Source organism: Apteryx mantelli, chromosome 2 (genome assembly GCF_036417845.1).
Source record: "Apteryx mantelli isolate bAptMan1 chromosome 2, bAptMan1.hap1, whole genome shotgun sequence".
In the NCBI taxonomy this organism is placed as follows: Eukaryota; Metazoa; Chordata; class Aves; order Apterygiformes; family Apterygidae; genus Apteryx; species Apteryx mantelli.
In genome coordinates this window covers 75,107,820-75,134,221 of record NC_089979.1, presented here as the reverse complement: position 1 = coordinate 75,134,221, position 26,402 = coordinate 75,107,820, and the positions used below count along the sequence as shown (strand labels likewise).

The following is a 26,402-nucleotide window of genomic DNA, read 5'->3' as shown; positions in this document are numbered from 1 at the left end:
ATACATACAGGATATTGATCATCAACCACACTTTAAAATATCAGGAAGAGGAAAAAAGATGATAGTGGAAATGTAGAGGGTTAGTTTGTCAGTAACTACTTGTACTAGATGAATGGAAAGTTAAAACAATATAAACTTAATCGAAGCAGTTGCTTCAGGCATGCTTCTACCAATTTCTCTCTGTTGTTCAGTTCAATGAACTGCTTCACTTTAAATGCTTCACTGAGTTGCAGATATCTTAAAAATTACAGTTAATATGGTTTAAAATGTAGTTACCAGGACAACAGTAGATTTTGTCCTGATCGAAAGCTTTAAATAAAATACAGGACTGTTAAAATTTATAGGTTCTGTGTTTTTTTCTTTTTTTAAAGGGACTCTATTATTTTGATAGGTTGTATGTAGCTACAACTCTGAAAGCCATTCAAGCAGTAGTTTTACTGCCTAAAGGTGGTCTCCTAAACCGGACAAACCAAAATACTTCAGAAAAACTTAAGAAGAATACTGCACCTCAACCTGAGGAGAGGTATCAGATAACTATCTTTTAACCCATGATAAGCAAAGCTATTCTTAAACTGTAAATAAATGTTAGATGTTTGGAAAAGATAAATCAAACCACCTCAGTTATTCAAACAGAAGATTGGAAAGTGGTCACTTGAAGTATTTTGGGCTTGTGTGTGTCAGATGTCCTCCACTATGCAGTGGAACAGACACGGTTTAAATGTGTAACCTACATTTTTCAGAAGTAATATAGCTGGAAAATGAATTCTTTAAAGCTAGCAAATCACACTGTGGAGCAATGATTATTAGGCATGATGCCAGTAAGGGTTTCCAGGTATGAAATTTTATGTTGCGAGCAATTACTGCTTTGACCTATCAGTGAACAAATTTATAATCAAAGACTAAAAGAGAGCTAGCACAAAATTTACAATATACTGTTATCACCGAAGAAAATGGAAGATAAACTTAAAAATATGTTTTATAGAGAATTCAAAGATATGACAGCATTCCAGTTCTGGTACTAAAACTCTTTGGCATGACTAAAATGTTAAAACTGGAATAGATGATGTGTGAACGTTATATTTAGCGAATAAGTCTTCAAAGGTAAATTTAATAGCAATGGAAGGAGATGAATTTAATCGCTTCTAAAGAGACAGTTGAGAAGAAAAATATTTTCTCGTAAGAATATAGATAATCAGGTAAGAGATAGGATAGCTACCCATTTGAGTTACCATCTTGATTCAAAGCACAGGAGTAATATCAGAAGATTGAGGAAAACAGACTCTCCTGCATCTAGAAGAATTGATGGTAAGAAAGAAAGACCTGGCACATGAAGTCATAGACCAGGAACAGAATCTCTGAGGCTCTTAGAATTAGAACATTAGGCATGATTACTATTGAAAAAGAAATGAGAATCAGCATGTAGCAAGGCAACTGCTCAAGAACTGACATCAGTCTTATATTAAGGAAAATGATAAAGTTTAGGAAATCCTCCAAAAGTTAATAGGAAGAACAATACTTATGAAATTTTACACAGAAGATGGAGCAGAATTAAAAAAAACTCTAATATAATAGAAGGACATCAGTGGGTACAGACAAGGGTACCAAATGTAACTGTTCTGATAAAGGAAAAAACGGAAATCTTTTATTACCAAAGAGACAATTATAGAAACAGGGAGAAAGTACCTTGATAGTCTGACAGACATGAAAAACAAATGACATTTTTGAGGTTCCCAACATTTAGTCACAGAATCATATCGGAATTTTCAGGAAAAATGAAGGAAGAAACAAACAAACAAAAAAACCCAGGTGCTGATAAAATTTTTGCTCACTTGTTAATACCGGAGAAGATTTAAGCTGCAGACTTAAACTATGTGAATACAGAGAGATCTGCGAAAAATTCCAAATGAATGGAAGGAGGTGATTATATACTCAGTTTTGCAAGATGAGGACAAGGTGGAATGTAAGAGTTACTATGCTCTTTCCCTTCTCATTACAGCCTAATAGAATATAATTAATAATTTTATAAAATATGCCTACTAGAAGGCAGAGAGCGCAGAGTATGAAAATGGAATCACGAAAATCAAGTCAATTCAACCATTCAGGGGAAACAGGTGTGTATGTATTCTGACCATATTACTGAAATTGATTTTATTAAAACAGGTTACATGTTCCAAGATGGCCCATGGGCATCAGTTAAAGAACCTGGAAGAAGTCTAGACAGCACAATTGTATCTTTTCAGCTATGCAATACCAACATGAGATATTAAGAATTCTTAGCCATAAAGATGGACTATACAGCATATAAATAACATGGCTACAAATATAATGTATATATATGATGTAACACTGTAAATTCTCAAGTTGAAATCAAATTAAGTGTCTGAGTCTAACTTTGGTGGCCTAACATGAAAGTGGGCTTCCTACTTAAGAAAAACAGAAGATACGATATAAAAGGGGGTTGGACAGAAGCAGCAAATGAGGACCAAGGAGGATGACACAAGCTATACCTTTACATATTTTGTCACATATTTTGTCACATATTTTGTCTCAGTCTATAGTGACAGATATCAATCTCTAGACAGTTTAAGTAACTCTGAAAATTAATTACTTATGAAAAACAACTGGTGAAGGAGAAAATTAAAGACTGGGTGAAAAGCAAGGCTTCTTTAAATACATCAGTAACAAAAGGAAGACTAGGGAAATGTGGGCCTGCTACTGAATGGGGTGGGGGCCCTGGTGCTGAAGGATACAGCAAAAGCAGATACTGAATGCCTTCTTTACTCAGTCTTTACCGGTAAGCGCTCAGGAATCCCAGACCCTGGAGACAAGAGAGAAAGTCTGGAGAAAGGAATTCTTTCCCTTGGTCGAGGAGGATCGGGTTAGAGATCATTTAAGCAAACTTGACACCCACAAATCCATGGCCCCTGATGGGATGCACCCACGAGTGCTGAAGGAGCTGGCGGATGTCATTGCTAAGCCACTCTCCATCATCTTTGAAAGGTCATGGAGGACAGGAGAGGTGCCTGAAGACTGGAAGAAAGCCAGTGTCACCCCAGTCTTCAAAAAGGGCAAGAAGGAGGACCCAGGGAACTACAGGCCAGTCAGCCTCACCTCCATCCCTGGAAAGGTGATGGAGCAGCTCATCCTGGAGGCCATCTCCAAGCATGTGGAGGACAAGAAGGTGATCAGGAGTAGTCAGCATGGCTTCACCAAGGGGAAATCATGCCTAAACAATCTGATAGCCTTCTATGATGGAATGACTGGCTGGGTGGATGAGGGGAGAGCAGTGGATGTTGTCTACCTAGACTTCAGCAAGGCTTTTGACACTCTCTCCCATGGCATCCTCATAGACAAGCTCAGGAAGTGTGGGCTGGATGAGTGGACAGTGAGGTGGATTGAGAACTGGCTGAATGGCAGAGCTCAGAGAGTTGTGATCAGCGGCGCAGAGTCCAGTTGTAGCTAGCGGTGTCCCCCAGGGGTCAACATTGGGTCATCAGTGACCTGGATGAAGGCACAGAGTGCACCCTCAGCAAGTTTGCTGACGATACAAAACTGGGAGGAGTGGCTGATACACCAGAGGGCTGTGCTGCCATTCAGAGAGACCTGGACAGGCTGGAGAGGTGGGCAGAGAGGAACCTCATGAAGTTCAACAAAGGCAAGTGCAGGGTCCTGCACCTAGGGAGGAATAACCCCATGCAGCAGTACAGGCTGGGGGTTGACCTGCTGGAAAGCAGCTCTGCGGAGAAGGACCTGGGAGTGCTGGTGGACACCAAGTTAAGCATGAGGCAGCAATGTGCCCTTGTGGCCAAGAAGGCCAATGGTGTCCTGGGCTGCATCAGGAAGAGTGTTGCCAGCAGGTCGAGGGAGGTGATTCTCCCCCTCTACTCAGCCCTGCTGAGGCCACATCTGGAGTACTGCGTCCAGTTCTGGGCTCCCCAGTACAAGAGGGATGTGGCACTACTGGAGCAAGTCCAGCGAAGGGCTACAAAGATGATTAGGGGACTGGAGCATCTCTCTTATGAGGAAAGGCTGAGAGAGCTTGGCCTGTTTAGCTTGGAGAAGAGAAGGCTGAGAGGAGATCTTATCAACGTGTACAAGTATCTGAAGGGAGGGTGTCAAGAGGATGGAGCCAGACTCTTTTCAGTGGTGCCGAGTGACAGGACGCGAGGCAACGGGCACAAACTGAAACGCAGACAGCTCCATCTGAACATGAGGAAAAACTTCTTCACTGTGAGGGTGACAGAGCACTGGAACAGGTTTCCCAGAGAGGTTGTGGAGTCTCCTTCTCTGGAGATATTCAAAACACGCCTGGACGTGATCCTGGTCAACGTGCTCTAGGTGACCCTGCTTGATCAGGGAGGTTGGACTAGATGATCTCCAGAGGTCCCTTCCAACCTCAGCAATTCTGTGATTCTGTGATATGTCAGTAGCTGATCTACAGATACTTTTTCTTTTACTGAAGATTTATATGTGAGCTGTTCTAGAGAGCAACAGCATAGAGGAAATGAGGATGTGCTGATCTAACTTAGAAGGTAGTCATGTACAATTTAGCCTTTGATAAGGGTCTTTGCAGTATTACTATGTGTATACTGACTGGTGTCTGTGGATCTGGTGAGAGTATTCTCAAGATTGATTCATGGATGAGATATTAATTTCAAAGTGTTCGCAACAACATACGGGATCTTTACAAATTGCTGGTTCATAAATTTAATCCAGGGCCACATTTAGTTTTATATCAGAAATTCTGTTAATTGGGATTTCATTGTGTCAAAATGTGAGGTTTTTCTGTTTTTAAGCAATCTCAGCTTCCAAGATTCAGCATAACTGTATTTCTGAAGGATGTTGTTTGTGGTTACAAAAAAACTGCTTTCATTATCTCAAAGTTCTGCAACTTAATCCACTGAAATTTACTTTTGCTGATAAAAGCAAACATTCGGAATACATTTTAGTTAAAGAATAATCCGAGACTGAATGTCATATTATGTAATTACTTGAATAATCAGCAGTGTGAATATTTACTGATGAAGGAATCCATAGGCTGGTAATGTTCTTTCAAATTTCTTGTCTGCCACTATTTACTGTACTGCACTCTCTTACCTGTCTGATGTATGAGGAGATTAGAGTGTTAATCAAAGGTTATACTAATCTTTCCTGTTACTGCCCCTTCATAAGATAAGACAATTGTAAAACCAAAACCTAGACAAATTAAAAAAAAAAAGTAGGGAAATACAGAGCAAAGCTAAAACGTTGTACCCTTGTATTTTAGGAAATAGCGAAACACTGGGGAAAAGCTGCATGTGCTTCCCAGTTTGTTTGTTGTGTTTTTGAGGTCCTAGCATAATGTTAACGTGTGTGGCTGCTGCCATTCACTCAAGATCATCTCGCAGTTCATAGTGGAAATACTGAAGCTTTGCAGCATAAACTGAAAGTCAGCAAACTTGGGCTGCCGGAGGGGAGAGTCAAGGCTCCATCAGGCAGAGTCCTGTCCTCTCCTGCCCTGTTCCTGTATTCACCATGGAAATCAGAGAACGGCTAGAAAGCCTGTCCTAACCTCACTTTTAATAGAAGTCAAGAATTGATTTTTCAGCATATATAGACATATATTTATATGCAGTTGGAAAAAGAAAGTAATGGAGAGAAGGTAAATGAGTGTCGTGGAAAGTAAATTGAAAGCTGAGAAGGAGATTAATCACTTAGGTGTAAACTAGAATCTGCTGGCCCATTAGAGACTATTGCTGTAAGTCTGAAGAAACTGAAGATACTGCCCAGCTTTGAGAGAAGCTATTACATAAGTCCTCTGGGATCACTGGCCTCAGGCAGGCTCCTTCCTCTTCTCTTTCTTGCCAAGAAGGTATGCCAAGTAATGGCAGCTTCAGCAATTTTCTAGGTCATCTCTTGCTCCTGTTTTTTGCTTTTTAGGGTATTCAACAGCTAGGGGTTAAGGAGTGGCCATCACTTGTTTCTGCTGATCGGCCCTAACTTCTGTTGGTGTTGTTGCAGGGCAGCCAGGCTGCCTGGGTGTGTAGAGGGTCTGCTTCAAGGTGAGATAGTGGGACTGGGAGGGAGTTGGTCTCAGCGACTGTCTCCTACTGGTCATGCTGTATATCTATGTTGATATGAGTTTTTCTGGCAATATTTGGGAATCTGTCTGAATGAAACTTTTTGTAGTCTACTTTCTCAATATACTATATACCCAGTATGTTGCAGTAGGGCTCTTCTTGCCTTGCTGAGCAATTTCACAAGCAGTAGTTTGTTTCCCGGGTCTGAGCACAGTAACACATATCATAAAACCTTCTGTGGGCGATTGATCCTTTGATCACACAGTCTCTTTCTCTATGGGTTTCTGTTGCGCACATGTATCTTGTTGTCTAGAAGTCTTCTGCTTGAATTTTTTTTTGTATTTTCTAGTAGTTAATTTTAGACTACAGTAGCTGGAATGGGGGAAAAAAATCTTCCCAAAAGCTTGTTTTGAAATACTGCAGCTATTACTTGGATGAGCAAGTAAATTCTGAACACTGTAAATAATTTATATCTGTGTAAATAATTTTCTTTTGACAGATGACCATACAGCAAACTCCTAGATATTATTAAGTCTACATTGAAAAGATAAAGCGGCCAACTCAGTCCTCATCAAATTTGCAGCTATTCCAGACATTCTGCTATTTTGAAAATATCCCAGTCCTTGTGGCAGTAGTAGTATTGTTTTTATCTTATTATCCTGCTGAAACTAGAATTTGGAGACAAACACTCAAGGCATTTAAAAAGACATAAATATCCATTTACCTTTTTTATATAAATGTTTCTGGTATATTCACTTACTTTCAAAATGCAGTTAATTATACACTAGACTGTAACAGCTCCCTCACTTTTTACAACATGAATGTGTTTCATTTTCTTTCTGAAAATGTACTTTCGATTCTCTGAGAAAGACATTGTAGAGCTCATTTTGCAGATTTGCAGATTGTGAACCCAACAAACCGTGACAGGTCTTTCAGATTTAGGCTTTTTTTAATGCATTTTAGTACATCTGTTCTGTCATTCTAACTGCTGCAAATGCAAATGTCATCTGTTTAAAATCCTTATGACGTTTTCAGCTAAGAAATTGCTGAGTGTATTTGTTACTTAACTGTAATTTTATACCTCAGTCTCTAGACTCTTCTCTTTAATCTGTCTTTTGTCTACAGTTTTGAGTTTGAACTAATCACTTTACCAAATGTCTCTCTTTTTATCGCTTTAAATGGATTGAGTGTTTGTAAAAAGTATTGAATTAGCACTAAAAACTCTTTTTTGTTGTTTTTTTCACTGAACAGCACAGAAATAGGTTCAACTTCATATCCAGACTTGAGCCTAGTGATCGGTGGTGTAGTCTTGGATGGACTACAAGCTCTTTTTACCACAGGATTTAGGTCTTCAGGTCCCTTGAAAGTTAGATTTGGGCTCGCATAAAGCAGTTGCTAAATTTATAAGTCTTCCTGTCTTAAATTTTATTCATAAAGTCATACAAAGAGATCTAAGTAGGTGAGATTTCAAAGGTGCTAAATACTTTCAGATCCATTTATTTCATGAAGATATTTTAAATATGTAGTGTTCAGCTACCTAAATTTAAAAAGTATGTTTTCATCGGTACTAATTTGGGAGAGAGAAATATTAGGCATTCTAGGATACTTTTCCTGTAATATTATTACAACGAGGATGAATGTCATTTCAGATGGGCAATCTTTTGGTTTTAACTTGTGTACTGTATTCCTTTGCCCATTTCTCAGCAGATGCTACTACTTCTTCACTTCCTAGCAAGGAAGTATATTGAGGAGATTTCAAGGAGGAAGGTTGGAAGGAGGGAAGGAAAGTTGCTTACCAATATCTGTACTTTTTGTTACTCACTTATCTTCACTGTTCTTCAGATTGTTTAATCAGATTTCAGTTACTACGTGGAGAGAGACTGAAAATAGATAGGCAAGACCTCTTATTGCCACAATTCAAACTATCAGATCTGCTGCCACTTTATAAATCACTAGTCAGCCAGATGCACAGAGGATATTAGTTATCCATGTGTAGCTCTTGGTTACTCTGTTGTTTGTATGTCAGAGTGGCAGCTATCAGAAGTACGTCCTTTCTTCTGCCTTTGGTGGCCTTGTAAGGTGTGACTGTTAAAACTCTTTGCGTAACCTTGTAGGGGGAAAACATTGGTTAATGGAAGGTGAACTGAAAGCTGCAACTGAAGTTGGGGTAATGTGGCATTTGCACTACACTTGTGGCTGTTACTTGTTGAACTTTATTATAGGCACTTCAGAAAAAAACTCTTAAAAGTGGGTTGGCTGTAGTTCATCTGTATTGAACAACATGAACATTCATCATGTTCACTTTGTAGCCTTCACTTTGGGGGGTGTGTGTGTATAGATAAGAAAACTATTACAGTCTCTGGCTATGTGACTAAAAAAGCCCAGCCTCATCTATGTTAATTACAGCTAGACAGAAGTCTTCTGAAAACATACAGAACACAACAAAAGTTTTAATGACAGGGATCTCCAGAAGTTCAGTTTTTCTTTTCTTAGAACTCTGTAGAGCAACAAAAAACATTTACCTTGAAATAGTCTGGCTTTTTCCTAGTGGGAGCACCATTTTGTGTCGTACTACACAAGGAGTTTTCACTCTACAGAGTGTACAAATATGGTATAATGGATTCTCTAGTATTTGGAGGATGTTTTCCTAAAACTACCCTTACTTACATTTTCACTTAGTTATGTACCCACAAAGAGTTGGGAGTAAAGTCTGTGTAGGATTTTTACAGTAAATTCTGTACTTAACTGTGCTCAATTAAAAAAAAAAAAAGACAAACTTTTTATTTCCGCAAATTATTTTTATGAATAATTGATATTATCACTGTTATGCTCATCCTGGTTTACCTGCTCCTTCCAATTATTTCTTAGAGCCAACTGCATTATGTTTTAAATGAGATTGTAAACTGCATGGAAGCAGGGCTGTTCCATAAAGAGTGGGATTACGTGTCAACTAAAAGGACTTTAGGACATGTGGTAGGACAAAATAGTACAAAAAGTAGTGCAAATAATGTACAAAAATAAGAAACAGAGAACAGAGTTAAAAGAATCTTCTTGTTACAGTAAAACAATGAAAGAAGCTCATGGGGGTATCTCCTTGACAGTTCACAGTGCTCATTTTTGAGAAGCTGTCTGTCTTAAAGAGGATTATAGCTTGTTTGAGCAGGAGACTCGGAGTTTTTATGCATGACTGGGTAACAGTCCACTTTACAATAAAACTGTATGTTTTCCATATATACATATACTACAGCTACAGTATGGTACCCACATTCACAGTAAGAGTATTGTCTGCAATCCCCATTTTCCAGTGCCTTACTTTGTTACTGCTCTGTCTGTCTAATCACCCTGTGCCGGAGAATACACGTATGCAAATACTTAAGTCCAAACTGAGTGATGCAATGTGATGTAAAGTAATTGTAAAGTTTGAGACTACTTTGAAGATCAGATGGCACTAAGTGTATCTTGGAGCTACTTATTGTTTGGAAAGGTACGGTTTAGAAAACTGTGATTTTAAACTTTCTATATGATGCGTGGTTTTTGTTTTGAAGTCTCTTCAGCTGCTATAGCAGTGTAGTTCTGCATGCTGCCTTTCTTAAGCAGGGTGTGTGTGCTGCTCCTGTTTCACAGAGTTTTCTTCTGGATGATAGACATTAGATTTTTCTGGAGATTCAGAAACATTATGAAAACTTTTTTCTGTCTCTCCTGCTAACATTGCACTCTGGTAGCTACATGTGGGAACTGCTCAGACACCTGAGGATAGGGATGCCCCAGATGAGGCGTCCTCGTGGCCTGGGGGCTTCCTGCCTTCCCGTTTCACACTCTTTTAGGTCACAGCAGGGACCTAAACAGGTCGTAATGTTCTGCTGTGGCCAAAGTTTGGAAGAAGAATTTATTGGAATGATTGCTGGAGAAAGGAGATATTCCCTGTTTTAAATATAAGAAATATTTAGTCTTATACTTGTCATAGAAACTGGCTTACTTTTTACTAAACATAATTGGTAAAGTTGTTTGGAGAGGTAGTTTCTGTATCTAGTTATGGTTAAGCTTTCCTTTTTCTGGGCAATCTTATCTGTAGTTTTCTTCTGCAAAACTCTAATGGGATTAGTGCTAGGTGATAGATAGGAGTAAGTAATATGCATCCAATTCCTAGTTTCTGTAGTGTAACAAGATGATTTCTTTTTTTCTTTTTTCCTCCTCCCTTGAGGGCATGTGAATGTGCTTTTTTGGAAGTAGTGATCTAACATCTGTTGTAAAGTTAAAAGGAAGGAAGTGTAAGCATTGCAGTCTCAGAAAAACTTACTCTTAAAACATCTATTTAATATTTGTGATTTTGAAATGCCTGCTTTTAATTGACATTCTCTAGTATTTTAAAATAAGATCACTGAAATCATTTCTCAGCTTCTCTGTAAAAGTATTGTCATTGTGTTTCAATGTCAGGGTCAGAACTTCAAGTCCATATTAAAATGGAATTATGGGGGGGGTACTGTAATTTATATGTAATTTTGGTTCTAAATTGCTCTTGAGTTTAAGTGTATCCAAATATATGTTGACATACTTAAGTATTTATTGTGTTAGCCTATTAGTACATACAAAATTCCAGTAGGCATTGTGTATACATACACCTTATAGAGTTCAGGCATGAAAATTCTGATGTCGGTATTAAATTTTTGCTTTAGACACACAAAGAAATGTTATATATTTGTTCACTTACATGTGTATATTTTTCTGTTGTTGGATATAGTATTAGGTAATGAATGAATTTCGTAAGCCATGTTATTCTGAGCATATAGAACAATATTTCACAAAAATTTCACCTTTTGACTGAAGTGATAGTTGGCAAACTGCCAAGTACTGTTTGAAATTGCATTTGTCAAGCTTTCAGGGAAAATATGTTAGAAAGAATGATTAAAATATTTTAAAATACAATACTTCTAGAGCTGAACCTTTAAAGGTTATTTTCTTTAACCCTAAAATGCTAAAATCAAGAAAACTAAAAACTAGAAAGTGTAAATGTGCAAAAGTTGTTAAACCTCATTCAAAATGTAACTATACAATTAAAACAGTACTGCTTGTGAGACAATGATTTTTCTGCTAAACAAATTTTCTGCATACATTAAGTTGGGGACTATAATACAGATTAACTAGGGAAAGCTCAGTTTTGTACTCATATGCATCTTATATTGGTCTGTAAATTGCGTCTGCTACTTGTGAGTTGATGATTTCCCTCTTTATAATGAGAATGAAATTTATGGTTATGAACTTGTTTATTACATCACACAATAATAACAAAACCCACATTTTAAAAGGCTTGGGCAAAGGAGCAGTGGCTGCATCAGCTGAAGATATATGATCCACAACTGAATCAGTTATCACTTCTTTCATTTCTAAGTTCTTTCATTTGTCTTTATATATTGCTTCTCTTCACGGCATAGAACCCTCATTTTGTTTGGGAAGAGAAATTGCCAAAATACAGCCACTAAATGACGTTATAACAAGAAGATGTTGCAAATGTGGCAATATGTAAAGACACAAGGAGCAACGTAAACTCTTGTTAATCCATTGAACAGAAAATTGTAATTCAGATGCATTTCAAGCTGGAAAATAAGTTACTGAGTCCAAACACTAGACACAGGAGAATATGAAGCCAAAGTGTCTCTATTTCTTCTAAAATCTGGAGAAAATATCTATCAGCAAAACCCAGGGGTCATAGAAATTGTCTTCTGAGTTGCTGTGTCAGATGCCTCCCACTTGGCCTTTGAATGAGCTGTGACCCTTAGCAGGAGGGACCACTTTGGCAATCACCAAAGTGATGCCATGCAGCCTCGCGGTCCCCTCTTGGGTAAGCACTTTGGCACATCGCTAACCTTTGGCAGATTTGAATGAGTGGCCTATGAAAAGCTTTGTATAGCAAGCAGTACTGATTCTCTGCACTATTTATTCTCCTTTGCAGGACTTGCGCGGAGTAAAATTTCAGTACAAGCATTTGACAACCTTCAGCTTATTTACAGAAGGAAGGACTAAACACCACAGCTGAAAAATGGATTGTTTAGGCATTTGTGGCTCTAGTGCTGGATCTGCAAGTGTATGCCACACAATAACTAGCCTCAATTATTTTTTAGCACTAGCGCTTGGTGAAGAGAGGGGAGATTAACTGTCTTTAGAGTGTGTTAGCGACCGACTGTTTGCGAGAGCCTGGAGAGGGAGACTATCCGTTCAGCTCTGAACAAAAGACCAGCAGGATTTCTGTGCAGCGGTGGGATGGCTGCTCCCATGCTGTTGACTGAAGTTTTCAGGAGTACTTAACTCACCTGCTTAATCCTAAAAATTGCTAAGGCAGCCAGTTGAACTCTGAACTATGGCCAGCAACCTATTTTCCATGTAGCATATTCTCTTGGACTGCCCCCATCTCTGTTGGATCATATAGCTAGAAACAGTGGGTTATAACGCTGTACACCTAAACAACCAGGCTTCTATTTCATTTCACCCTTGTCTGTCATTTATTATCTAACCACATACTTTGGGATGGAGGGAATGTGTAATAGTTTCAAGGAAAATAAAATCTGTACTTTCCTTACTTTTGTTAATTACAGTTTGTAAGTGTTTAACTGTTGATGTTGCTTGTGGAAGAATGTACCTACTGGAGTTTCTTGGTTTATTTTGTCTTTATTTCTTAAAGCTGTATCTCTAAAATCATAACACTTGTTTTAAAAAACAGAAACAGTGGAAATGGCTCTTTTTAATGGTATGATGTTTTAAAATGTTTATTGTTTCAAAACCAGAGCAAGCAAATACAGCTTCTATGAAGTCTCCTTTTGATCTTTGCTTTCTTCTCACTTCCTTACCTATTTATTATCTTCCTTAAAATATTTCTTGTGTTACTAGGCTGTAACCGCTGTGTAGTGTAATGTGTTTTACAGTCAATTAAGAACCATGGCTTGGGAGTTCTGCCACAGCATTGCATTAGCTTCTGAGTTCTCCATATGAATCTGAGTCTGAAGCTTACTTTTGCAGTAGTTTATTATGTTCATATGTGATAATTAGAATAGGTGAGAGGACACAGACAAAGGAAAATTGGAATTTAAGTATATGAAATCAAAGTGGAAAATGCAAATTGTTTGTAGCTGAATTTAACATAATCAATATACCTTAATGTTTTTGTATGTCATAGTGTATAAAATGAACATTACATTTTGGTTGCAGCAGTGAATTATAATTTAAATATTGTGAGAGAGAAGTTTTCTTTAGCCCATGAAAGATATTGGTAGAAATAGGTTTCATTTGATTCGTAAATAAAGCACTGTAGGCTAAGGAACTAATCTCAATTATGGATGTGATTTTGAGATTTTCTTCAGCCTAAACTTATGTGCATGCAATATTATGGATTCACTTAATGTTATTTAAACATTTGACTGTGGCCAAAACCCATGAATTTAAGCATTGCAGTCATATTAACTATGCTCGAAGTTCTTCTAAGACTAGAAGAAGGGGAACATGTTTTGGATATCTGGTCTTAAATGTTCAATGCACAAGCTCCTGTAACAGAACTTTAAAAGCTAGTTGAATTGTTAATATATTATTAAATTGCTGAAATAGATCTGCTACCCAAAGTGATTTTCTGCACCTTTCAAACAAGAGCAGACATGTTCTAGCCTTAATTTGCACTGCACTATTTTGTAGAGCAGAGCATTATTTCAGCATTGACTACCCAGTGTAATTGGAGGCAAATATCTTCATGAGTCATCCCCCCTCAGTCATCCTACATGACATGGAACAAGGAAACAAGGTTTAATTTTCTTTTCTTTTTTTTTTTTTTTTTTTTTTTTTTGCATACTTTCTTTATGTGTTTTAATGCATACCAGTGCATGCTGATACCATCTACCCTTAGCTTTTATCTCAGGGTCTGCATAGTTGTGTGTACATATAGAGTAAAAACCTGGGAGACTGTTGTTACTGAGAGAACCTCTCTATCTCACAAAGCAGAAGGTATTTTTAACCTTGTATTCTCCCATGGGTGTATGCCTGTGATCCCTGGACACTTTACATTAATTAGAAATTAGCAGGTAGCAATTGCTTCCCCTGGAGGATAATTTTAGCACAGATTTAAGATGAAAGAAAACTGGAAGCTCTGTTACTGCCACTTGTTTGCATTATTTCCTTTACCTCCTTATGATGGTAAATGATCATCAAATCCATGTTAAACTCCTACATAAAATTAGTATGAGATTTTGTTGGTACTTTTTTAATGTTATTATGCCAGTTACTTTGAAACATTTTGCTGAAATGTAACTATTTATTTATCTTTTACAGATGACTTTATAATAGACATTCTCAGCACATACCATCTAAAAAGAATATATTTTAAACTGTACTGTTTAATTTTCCCTGTCTTTTCTCTGTTCTAAAAAGCTGGACAGACCTAAATCTGAATACAAGCTGATTCAGTAACAGGATTGTGATTCCATTCAATACCAATCTGATTCAGCCCATCTGCTCAAAAAAGGGTAATGTTGTCATACCTACCAGTTAATTAGTGTTGCATCAACTTTTCTGTATATTAGATTTAGTTTGTAACTTGAGGTGGGGTGACTATACATCAATAAGAAAAAAATGGGAGTTACAAGCATAAAAATAATTCAATTTGAAGCAGTTCCCAAACAGTGCATTCACCATAAAAATAAGAAATACAGATGTATGGAAAATGTTATCTGTAGTGAATAGAACATTATGTGGTCTAATTCAAAATCCAGTGGACGTAGTAGACAAACAAAGACAAGTTATAACAGATGATGTAATTTTGCCCTTAGTAACTGAATTGTTGTACAGTTTCTTTTCCTGATCACTCTGAATTTATGACATAGCATATGTCCTTTCTGCAGCAAAAATGTCCTTATTGCCATTCATCATAACAACTTTGCACTTCCGTGAATAGTTAATGCCTTGCCAGAATATTTCATAGTGCTGTACGAAGAGAATGTCTGAGTGTCTGGTTTTTATGTCTTCCAAAATGTTTTAATTTGTTATAAGGCTAGGCTGATTATTGTATTAAGATTCACATTCCTGATTCCTGATGTCTTAAGTATGCTGTGGAGTTGCACATTAATAAGTCATATCATGATTTTATGCTATTGGCTATCTAAGATTGCTTAGCCATACTTTTAATAGAATGCAAAATTATTTGAGGTATGTTGAGGGCTTTCATCATTTTGGGAATAGCAGAAGCTTAAGTCTATCTTTCAACATATGTTTTCACAAAATACTGCTTTTATTTGACAGAATTAAAGTGAAGTATAATAATTATCACATTAAGTGAGATAATCTTTTCATGTTTTCATTAATAATGCAAATAAACATTTTCCCCATGGAGAATGTTCAGCTAATACTTTAGAACAGAAAATTGTTTCATTGATTAGCTAAATGTGTGTTCAAATTATGATTATGGATATGCAACAGGGTTAGCTGGAGAATTCATTTTTACTATGGCATCTATATGGGATGTGCTCTAAGCTTTTTATCTCTTGCATAGAGTTTGAACAGAAATTAATTTTTCTTTCAATTTCTCTTAACTTCTGGTTGCATTAGAGCTTCTTGCTTTCATTTGTGTTAATAGTGTCACAAAAACTTACTTCACATTCACTTCATTTTTCTGTCAATGGTATCATTCACAAAGTTCTCAGGTATTGCACTTGCACTTGCATTGGCTCCACAGGATGCCAAACTTGAGGGCTTTGCTGAGGAGCAGCCCCAAGGCACAAGAGTTTGTGTTGTCCTTATACAGCTTTCTATCAGATTTCTGAAACTTGAAGACCCAAAGAAGTGTTTTAGCAATGAGAAATGGTATCTTAGCAAGTTTTAAGATTCTTCTAGCCCATGACTATACTAAGATCCCTTTGTTGGACACTACAGTCTGCCATAGATAGTGGAAATTTCAGTCTTTCCTCCAAAGAAGTTTGTTTCGGAATTATTATCAATGATTCTGGTGAAAAATTTGCACCTTTCTATCCACCTATCTACAAATTGAATGGGTTTGTCACCCTTCAGTATATTTTGGAGTTCACTGCCATGCTTGTCCATGAAAATAGCTTATTCCTTAGCTGAAAGGATAAGCGAGATGTGTTGCATTTCCAAAGTCCTTTTCCCAGCTGATTTCCAACTATGGTTCATTTTAGAAAAATTAATATACCTGCCTTTTTTTCCTTAAACTACATTATTTCCTTACAGAAGATAATCCTTTTGTATCTTAGATGTGTGTTATTTTTCTGTGCAACAGGGGAAAACTCTATAGAACAACCTCCAATTTTCACCCAATTCTTTTCACACAATTCAGAATCACAGAATAGTTGAGGTTGGAAGGGACCTCTGGAGATCATCTAGTCCAACCCCCCTGCTCAAGCAGGGTTGCCTAGAGCACATTGTCCAGGATCATGTCCAGAAGGCTTTTGAACATCTCTAAGAATGGAGACTCCACAACCTCTCTGGGAAACCTGTTCCAGTGCTCTGTCAGCCTCATAGTAAAAAAAAAAAAATATAAAAAAATAAAAAAATAAAAAAAGTATTTCCTCATGTTCAGATGGAACTGCCTGTGTTTCAGTTTGTGCCCGTTGCCTCATGTCCTGTCGCTGGGCACCACTGAAAAGAGTCTGGCTCCATCCTCTCGACACCCTCCCTTCAGATACTTGTACACATTGATAAGATCTCCTCTCAGCCTTCTCTTCTCCAGGCTGAACAGGCCCAGCTCTCTCAGCCTTTCCTCATAAGAGAGATGCTCCAGTCCCCTAATCATCTTTGTGGCCCTTCGCTGGACTTGCTCCAGTAGTGCCACATCCCTCTTGTACTGGGGAGCCCAGAACTGGACGCAGTACTCCAGATGTGGCCTCAGCAGGGCTGAGTAGAGGGGGAGAATCACCTCCCTTGACCTGCTGGCAACACTCTTCCTGATGCACCCCACGATACCATTGGCCTTCTTGGCCACAAGGGCACATTGCTGCCTCATGCTTAACTTGGTGTCCACCAGCACTCCCAGGTCCTTCTCGGCAGAGCTGCTTTCCAGCAAGTCAACCCCCAGCCTGTACTGGTGCAGGGGGTTATTCCTCCCCAGGTGCAGGACCCTGCACTTGCCTTTGTTGAACTTCATGAGGTTCCTCTCTGCCCACCTCTCCAGCCTGTCCAGGTCTCTCTGAATGGCAGCACAGCCCTCTGGTGTATCAGCCACTCCTCCCAGTTTTGTATCGTCAGCAAACTTGCTGAGGGTGCACTCTGTGCCTTCATCCAGGTCACTGATGACCCAGTGTTGACCCCTGGGGGACACCGCTAGCTACAACTGGACTCTGCGCCGCTGATCACAACTCTCTGAGCTCTGCCATTCAGCCAGTTCTCAATCCACCTCACTGTCCACTCATCCAGCCCACACTTCCTGAGCTTGTCTATGAGGATGCCATGGGAGAGAGTGTCAAAAGCCTTGCTGAAGTCTAGGTAGACAACATCCACTGCTCTCCCCTCATCCACCCAGCCAGTCATTCCATCATAGAAGGCTATCAGATTGTTTAGGCATGATTTCCCCTTGGTGAAGCCATGCTGACTACTCCTGATCACCTTCTTGTCCTCCACATGCTTGGAGATGGCCTCCAGGATGAGCTGCTCCATCACCTTTCCAGGGATGGAGGTGAGGCTGACTGGCCTGTAGTTCCCTGGGTCCTCCTTCTTGCCCTTTTTGAAGACTGGGGTGACACTGGCTTTCTTCCAGTCTTCAGGCACCTCTCCTGTCCTCCATGACCTTTCAAAGATGATGGAGAGTGGCTTAGCAATAATGTCCGCCAGCTCCTTCAGCCCTCGTGCGTGCATCCCATCAGGTCCCATGGATTTGTGGGTGTCAAGTTTGCTTAAATGATCTCTAACCCGATCCTCCTCGACCAAGGGAAAGAATTCCTTTCTCCAGACTTTCTCTCTTGCCTCCAGGGTCTGGGGTTCCTGAGGGCTGGCCTGAGCAGTAAAGACTGAAGCAAAGAAGGCATTCAGTAACTCTGCCTTCTCTGCATCCTTCGTCACCAGGGCACCCACCCCATTCAGCAAAGGACCCACATTTTCCCTAGTCTTCCTCTTACTGCTGATGTATTTGAAGAAGCTCTTCTTGCTGTCCTTGACATCTCTTGCCAGATTTAATTCCAAACGGGCCTTAGCCTTCCTCGTCACATCCCTGCATACTCTGACAATGTTTCTATAATCCTCCCAAGTGGCCTGTCCCCCTTTCCACTTTCTGTAGACTTCCTTCTTCTGGTTGAGTTTTGCCAGGAGCTCCTTGCTCATCCATGCAGGTCTCCTGCCTCCTTTGCTTGACTTCCTACTCATAGGGATGCACCGCTCTTGAGCCTGGAGGAAATGATGTTTGAATATTAAGCAGCTCTCTTGAATGCCCCTTCCTTCTAGGGCCCTCACCCATGGGATTCCTCCAAGTAGGTCCCTGAAGAGGACAAAGTTTGCTCTCCTGAAGTCCAGGGTTGCGATCCTACTTAGTGCCCTGCTGCCTCCTCGCAGGATCCTGAACTCCACCATCTCATGGTCACTGCAGCCAAGGCTGCCCCCGACCTTCACATCTTCCACCAGTCCTTCTTTGTTTGTTAGTATGAGGTCCAGCAGCACACCTCTCCTTGTTGGCTTCTCCACCACCTGTGTCAAGAAGCTGTCACCAATGCTCTGCAGGAACCTCCAGGACTGTTTGTGCCTAGCTGTGTTGTCTTTCTAGCAGATATCGGGGTGGTTGAAGTCCCCCATGAGAACCAGGGCCTGAACTACACAACAGCATTTTTCTGAATACTATAATTTGCTGAAATTTAAGTGCAAAAAACAGTGCAAAGTATCAAAGAAGAAATTTCTGAAAAAGTATAAAATAAGGCTCCTTTAACACAGTTTCTCAGTTTGATGTATTTGTGTTTCTGGCATTACATTCTATTTATTTTGCAACTGGCCTTCACACTCAACCAAAGACATTGTCATCCAGCTGAGGAGAGTGGCCCTAAAATACAGCGTACTGCATATCAACTGACTGCACTACAATATCAACCTTCTTATTTTAAGTGCATTTCTAGAGTTCCTGTTTGTGGGAAAAAAATCTTCAAAAGAAAACAAAAAAGCATTAGTGGCATATATCTAATATCACAGTCTTGGAGGGCCTAGAATTCTCCATTCCTTTAAAAAAGGGGTTGAACACAAAAAGTAATTGGCTATTGAGAACTCTATCTAGAGCTTCCATGTAAAGCATTCTGTGCTAAGCAGCATATGGATAAATTTGCATGCGCAGAAGTAGGTACCTCCACAATCACTCTTGGCTCTCCAGAGGAAGGAAAGGGCTTTGCTACTTCTTTTGGAAGAAGAAAGCCCCAAACTGAGGAAAAGATCCAGGAGCCACTGATGTCTTTGGGGTTCCAAAACCAAAAAGATTATATATAATACAGTTCATTCTTTTTTTTCTTCACCTTTTACTTGCCATACTTCAATTGTATTTGCTTAGATTTCTGAAATCAAGTTATCAAACACTTAACTGATAACCATGTAACTCCTGTATGTGTGGCTTTACTTCTTCAGTACATCAGCCTATAGAATTATTGGTTAATGGAGTTTTAAGTGAAGGTATTGCCACAGTAGATGTCACATTTTAGAGATGAAGGTACCATTTGGAATCTACTGATAAGATCCTGTATGTGATGTATAGGAAGTTTCTACATGACTTCATGGCCCTAAGAATAGAGAAAGAAGATATAGGGGGTTGTACTTTTGCTTTATTTTATTTTTCCTTTTTGTTAAATGGAAGATGGAAATAACCCCTTTTGGCTATTAAAGTAGTTCAAACACATATTTAATTTTAGCTGTTCTGGCTCTAAGCCCTGGAGCTGTCTGCAGTAATGTTACATCCTGGCAATCTTCGTGCTGAGAGATCTTTATGGGAATATCTATATGGGAACGTAATAGCTGGCTGCTGCCATAAGAGGAGCGACTACAAATGAAGATGCCATGCTCTTAAGTGCAAAAGAAAAAAAATGAGTTTTACAGATGTGCACATGTTCAAATACCCAAAACATTTTCTCTGTCTTCGCATAGCTTCCTCATCCGGCTGCCATATGTTACAAAGAATTTTCCATCTTAGTATTTGAAGGCTATTTTCTAATTGGAACTACCAGATAATTTGGTAGTTTTTTAATAAAGTAGGACGTTTATTAAAAAAAAAAAAAGAGTCTAAACCATTATTTTTTACTCATTAACTAGAAAAAAGTCCGTGGAAAATGACGTATGTCATAGATTACTGTATATTCAATGACCAGCTGTTTTAAATTTGGATATTAAGTAATTCACGCTTTTCTGTGTGCAAGAGCTGAATGATTTAATAAATTCCCATATGCCCTAACATGTGCCAGCTGTACTAGGTTATCTGAAATCCAGCTGCTGTTATGATAATAGCTGCCAATGTTAAAAACTACTGAAGAGAATAATGAATCAGCTTCAAGTCAACTAAGATATAAACTGACATAGTTCCCACTTAAGATACGTGTCAATATATCTGTTAATTAAAAAGAAAAAATAGCCCAAAGCCACATGAAAATTAAGTACCAAAAATTTATGTGCATTGTTTAGGGTGGAAAATTAATGCCCAAATAACATGTAAAAATAATGAAGATGATAAATAGTGAACTTATATTTTCACAAGCAGCTCCATTTCAATCAGTTGTTCTAAATGTATCAGAATATCCTATAAACTACATATAATGTTTGCAAAATAGATTCTGTTGTTTTGCAACTTGCTTTTCTTTTTACACATCACAATCTCCAGGCAGCTCTTGTATCACATATTTTACATCGTTAAACTGATGGATTTTTCAGTGATCTGGATCATGAAAAATTGGTTCTTCTATGAGCTAGTATTTTGATGAAATTTTAGAGGCAAGAGTACAAAAAGGAAAAGGAAAACCCTCTAGATTAATTCCAAACTCCATCAAAATATTTTAGTGGTAAAATTTAAATGTTAAGAAAAGATTTCACTAAGTATTAAAATATTACTTGTAGTTACAAGAGATTTTCAGATGAATTTAACATTTGTCCTCAGATTTGCATAAATACAACATGATATCATACATACTATTTCTCAAAATGAACTCTATTCTTAAGGAAAATAATTTTGAAATTATCCTGTAAATCACCAGTCCCATAAGCAAGCTTAAAATATTATTACAATGATGTAAATGTACACCGTCTATAGGACATAAAATACGTACTTAAAAAAATACCCATTTATGTTAGCTGGAGCTGGATCATCTCCAGTACACAAAGTACACAATGCTGAAAAGCCACATTAAAGAAGACTTCAGTAATTTGAACTTCAAGCAGTCTATATATAGTAGTTTAAACATAAAAATAATCTATGAACATATTATTTGAAAAAGATTAAGAATATATTGACAAATTAAAAGCATGTCATGCAGAGATTTAAGATACTCATAAAAGCTCAAGCAAAGGGGCAAACCACATCAAGGGGCTTACAGAAAACTCAGAGACTTTGAAAGCTTAAAGAAGCTCATTCTTTTTCATACCTTAATTATGAAGTTACAAGTAATTGTTTTCAGCCACATGTTCTTAACATTGAGAAAAAAATGCTATTTTCTTGAATATTAATAGACTTACTTTTCTTTAAGGAAATCCACTACTCGTTTGAAGTCTGCCACGCAGTATTCTCTTTTCATGTCCATGAGTACGCTGTCAGATGCAGACTGGACCGGTATGTGAAGAAAAGCATATACTCTTGGATGATTGAGAATCTTTGCCATTTCCTAAGAGTTTTTCAAAAGAAAAAATACTCATTTTCAGTGGCTCATTCTTGAAAGAGTACAGGCATGTGAAAATACTTGCAAGAAATTTTGTTTTTAAAAAATAAAAATAAAAAAGAAGCTATGGGATTACATTTTGTTTGAGATAAGGATGACATTCCCTAAATAGTATCAGTTATCAATTGAAGGGAAAACTTCAGAAGCAAAGTACTGTGAAACTCACTCCCATATCATTAAAACCTTGAGCAGTGCTTTCAGACACTGGCTGTTTTAAATTTCAGAAGATGGCAGGGGTCAGCGGTTTTCTTGCCAGAGTCAAATAAGTTCTCAGCTACCTATGTATGAGGCCTCTGATGTGAGTATCCTTAAGGTAGGCCATTTGCTAATTAAGATATATCTGATCATTTGCAACCCTGCCCCTGTACTAGTCTGAAATGTTACCTGTGTTATTCCAGAAATTATCTAGAAATTAAAAGTGCTTTTGGTTGATATAATAGGTAGGACTAATTAGTGGGCAGCTAAGAGCACCGTGAAGGCTTGAAAAGAGGCGGAGGATGTTATACATTATGTACAAATACAGAAGTACCAAAAGAAAGCATAAATACAAACTTAACCAAAAAAACGAACCAAACCAAACCCCAGAGTGATGCTTAGCAGGATGATGCAACATGAGATGGGGAACAGAATAAGGCGGGCACGTTTCTTTCATTTTTATTATTTACAAAAGTAAGGACACGTAGTCTGGCAAGAAAGTTTAAAAGATGTTTTAAAAATAGAGACAGAATGACATCTAGATCATGAGTAAAATGGTACAATATGGCCTGTTAGACTTTACCCAGCAAAAATAAGTGAACTTGGAAAAGGACCCACATTACACACACAGCCAGGTTTTCACTTTCTTCCAGCGCAGGGAGCACAGGGCACAGGGCTCAGCAGCGAGCGCAGCGCCGCTGCCCCGCACGCTCGGCACACTCCAGGCAGGCTTCCTTGGAGCAGCGCTTCTTTCCTCTTTGCCAGCACAGGTATCCTGACTTCAACAGCACGCACTGCTGCCAGCTTTAGCTGTTATGTTGTCATTATTTACAAATTCTTTCCATATCATTAATCAGCAATATATTAGTCATGCACCTGTATTTTCTCTCAGTATTTATAGGAGGTTGGCCTAGACTGTTCAGAGAGAAGGCAAGCATCTTTGTGCCTTTTACCTTTCAGGGACCTGCCTGTTAGAGGGACTGAGTTTTAGAACGATGACTCTCTCAGCAGACACTTTTCATCTCACAAAGATGTGCGCGCAAACCCTCAAAACTCTCAAATCACTTCTGAAAGCAGTTTTGAAAATCTCTGCCTCGGATCCTATTACATAAAGGACTGAGAGAAGCAGTAACGTTATTCACTGCAATATCTACTCTATCTCAGATATGTGAACTAAATATTCCCCTAATACCTATACTGACAAGGGGAGGTGCACAATTCGATGCACAGTGAGGTGTGGGCAGCTGAACCTGGTTCTCAGTGCAAGCCGGAGGCAGGTCGACAGCATTCATGAACGACTGAAGAAAATGCCATGACGCCTCCTACAAACTTTACCTTCTCGAAATGCTGCCGTTTGAAACAGAACCAGCTGCCTATGTTCTTATCGATTTTAGATGTTCAGCTAGAATAAGATATGTTTTCAAAATGAAACACTATCCGACAAGTTCTGTAAAATGAAGAAAATGAGGAAAGGTTTCCGTGTTTCTCTCTTAAGTTTTAGAAAATAATGGAAATGTAGTTTATAGGAAGCTTTCCAGCAGTCACCTATGATTTCTTGCTTATCAGTAATAAAGTATGTTCTTGTTTCTAAAATATCAGAAATGGCAAAAGTGCTGGAACCCAAGCTATGCACCACAACCCTATTACTCAGCTTATCTCTTAGCTCATTCAAAAACAGATTTATGGTATAAGAAATCAATGAAAGTCAAGTTTCACAAAATATTTCTGAATCTGCCAAGTTCTTAAAAATAACTCACTTTACAAAACAGAAAAGAATTAGTTCTTTTTCACTCTTCTCAAATTTAGCATCCTTTGAATAACAGTCTCTTCTCTGTCTGATCACTTTGTGAATTCTTTTTAAAGGTCATAATCTATTTTTAAATGTTCTCACTTTCAAATATAAGTGTTATTTTAACCGAGCTTTTGTAAGGCTAAGTACCATCTCATACGAAAGCAATAACTTGCTACAAAATCAGGCAATATTGTGTTTAAAAATTTAAGCAGATTTTGTCCTTTCCACTTTGCATACACACTAAAAACATGTTTTTAACTAATTTCTTTTCTACCTTAAAATAGAGTTTCATTCTTTCTCTGCTTTTAAATTTTATACAAAATTAGCTACACATTGCAGGCCAGCAGAAAATAAATAAAAGAGCATAAATAACTAGGAAATAGTCTTTACCTGTGTTAAACACACCATATACAGTAAAGAATGAGAAACTCCTTGCTTTATCACAGGTTTGTTTTTTTTTTTTTAAATTAGAGGTGATGACATTCTGTAATTATGTGAAAGTATTGGTTTCATTTTTCTTCCTTTTTCTTAAAAAATAAGAATTTTGCTACAAAGTGTGAAAAGTGAAAAAATGAATCTTAAAAACTAGAAAGTGCTTATTGATGCAGAGCATCTCAAAAAAACCCTAAACCCATTAACTGCTTACCTCACAGCAACTTGCAGAAAACTGATGGAATTGCATTTAATCTACTTCAGCAGAATGTGCCAAGAGGGAACTTTCAGATGCACTTACTCTAAGAAGAATTAAAATGATAGGCATTCAATAGCCATATTTAAACAAGACACCAGAAAATACTGCTTCTTCTAGTTACCTCCCATTAAAAAAAAAAACAAAAAACATATGGCTTCTACAAGTCCTGCAATCACAGCTGTGGATATCTTTCAAGATTAAGAACATGACTGTTTCCATTTAAAGTCATTCCACTCCGTTCTCTACTAATATGTCACAAGCTGCCTAGCACTAATTAAGTGAGCATTTCACCTGTCACTACAGGTCTCTGTATGCAGTAAGAACCACGAACATAAGCTCAAAAACTTAAAAATCCTGAGGGAACTCATCAGACGGTCGCTTTTGCACTGAAAAATATTGGCAATTCCACTACACCATTTTGTACTAGAAGGATGCACAACAGCCCCTCAATATCAAAGACAACGCCTGCTTTAGAAAATAAAGCGCTTGTCACCTGTATCACAGATCCACAGAGAGCACACATTACATACACAGGAATCCTAACACAGCCTAGGCATGGTGGTCACAGGTTTCATGTGTGTTCTGGACCCTCACAACTCCTTCGGGAGAAGAGGAAGCTGCAGACAACTCTACTGTGAAGTCCTTTCTTTGTGTGCTTTCTATTTCTAAAGCTATACAAAATATACTGCATGCACTTTAAGCAGGAAGTTCTGTTGAGCACATTCATGTATTTTCAGGTCTAGACCTGTACTCAAGGTGCCACTGATAAGGTGATTTCCCACCAACTACTTTGGAATCATAACTATTAACTTGGTGGATTTAATATAACACAAATTTTTAACATAAGTGAAACAAATATGAGACAGAAATACCCTATGAGCCATTGTCTCTTGCCATTCACTTTTAAGTACCAAAAGTATTCTTTCTTTGACTTACCTTTTACAACGAGAAACTCTGAATGTGCAGTTCACAAGGAAACAGAATAATGAACTAAATGAATGCTTTGCTTCATTACTCAAGAAATCTGAAGAAAACAGTCTTCCAAAATTTTTAAATGTTCAGATAGAAATACAGTGTTCCATCCCCAAACTTTAAGGTAAGATGTCTCCAGTCTTACCACTTATCCACCCCCTACACCTAAAACTCCAACGAAGTACTTTATGACATAGGTTTAATTGAAATACAGCTATGCACTGAACAGTCATACTTAGTTAATTCTGACAGTTTTTCCCACACCACAGATTGTATAAAGAATACTCGATTTCATCCCTTAATAAAGCTATTAGTTAATATCCCAGAGAGAACTTGAAGGACATCATGGGCTAACATATAACTGTACTTTACAGTATCTTAACGTTCTAAGCCTAACATCTGTTTCCTGTTTATAGGCTTAAAAAAAAAAAAAAGTGCTTTGCATTACTAGATATAATTACATATTTCAGCTAGTAGGAAAAAATGTAATATAGAATTTATTTTATTTCCATCTGGAAGTAATAAAGGAACCACATTTTGAAATTACAAGACTGCGAAAGAAAACTTCTGTCTTTAATCATGACTGAAACAGCTGATGGCCTCTTTCCCCTTGTGCCGTGGAATCTACTAATAACTATACGAACGAATAGTAGTGCTACATGAAGAAGAGATTCACGTAAGAACAAAAAGGTCAAAGAGCAGCTCAATTTGTTTTAAACTGAATTTACAAAATGAAAAGTTGTCTTAAATTTGGAATCTAGCAATATATGTGGTCTATCCTTCATGATACTCATCATAAAGGAAATGATTTTTTTCAGTTCTTAGCAGCTGCA

At 38.1% G+C, this 26,402-nt stretch overlaps 1 protein-coding gene across 5 annotated transcripts in view; it reads right to left on the bottom strand.

The window, feature by feature from the left end:
• CDKAL1 (CDK5 regulatory subunit associated protein 1 like 1) overlaps positions 1-26,402 on the bottom strand; it is a 447,236-nt gene that overhangs the window by 129,638 nt on the left and 291,196 nt on the right. For all 5 annotated transcript variants that reach the window (XM_067290903.1, XM_067290904.1, XM_067290905.1 and 2 more), the window contains one exon: positions 21,720-21,865. In XM_067290903.1, coding sequence (XP_067147004.1) covers positions 21,720-21,865 — 146 coding nt within the window. The remainder of the gene's footprint in view (positions 1-21,719; positions 21,866-26,402) is intronic.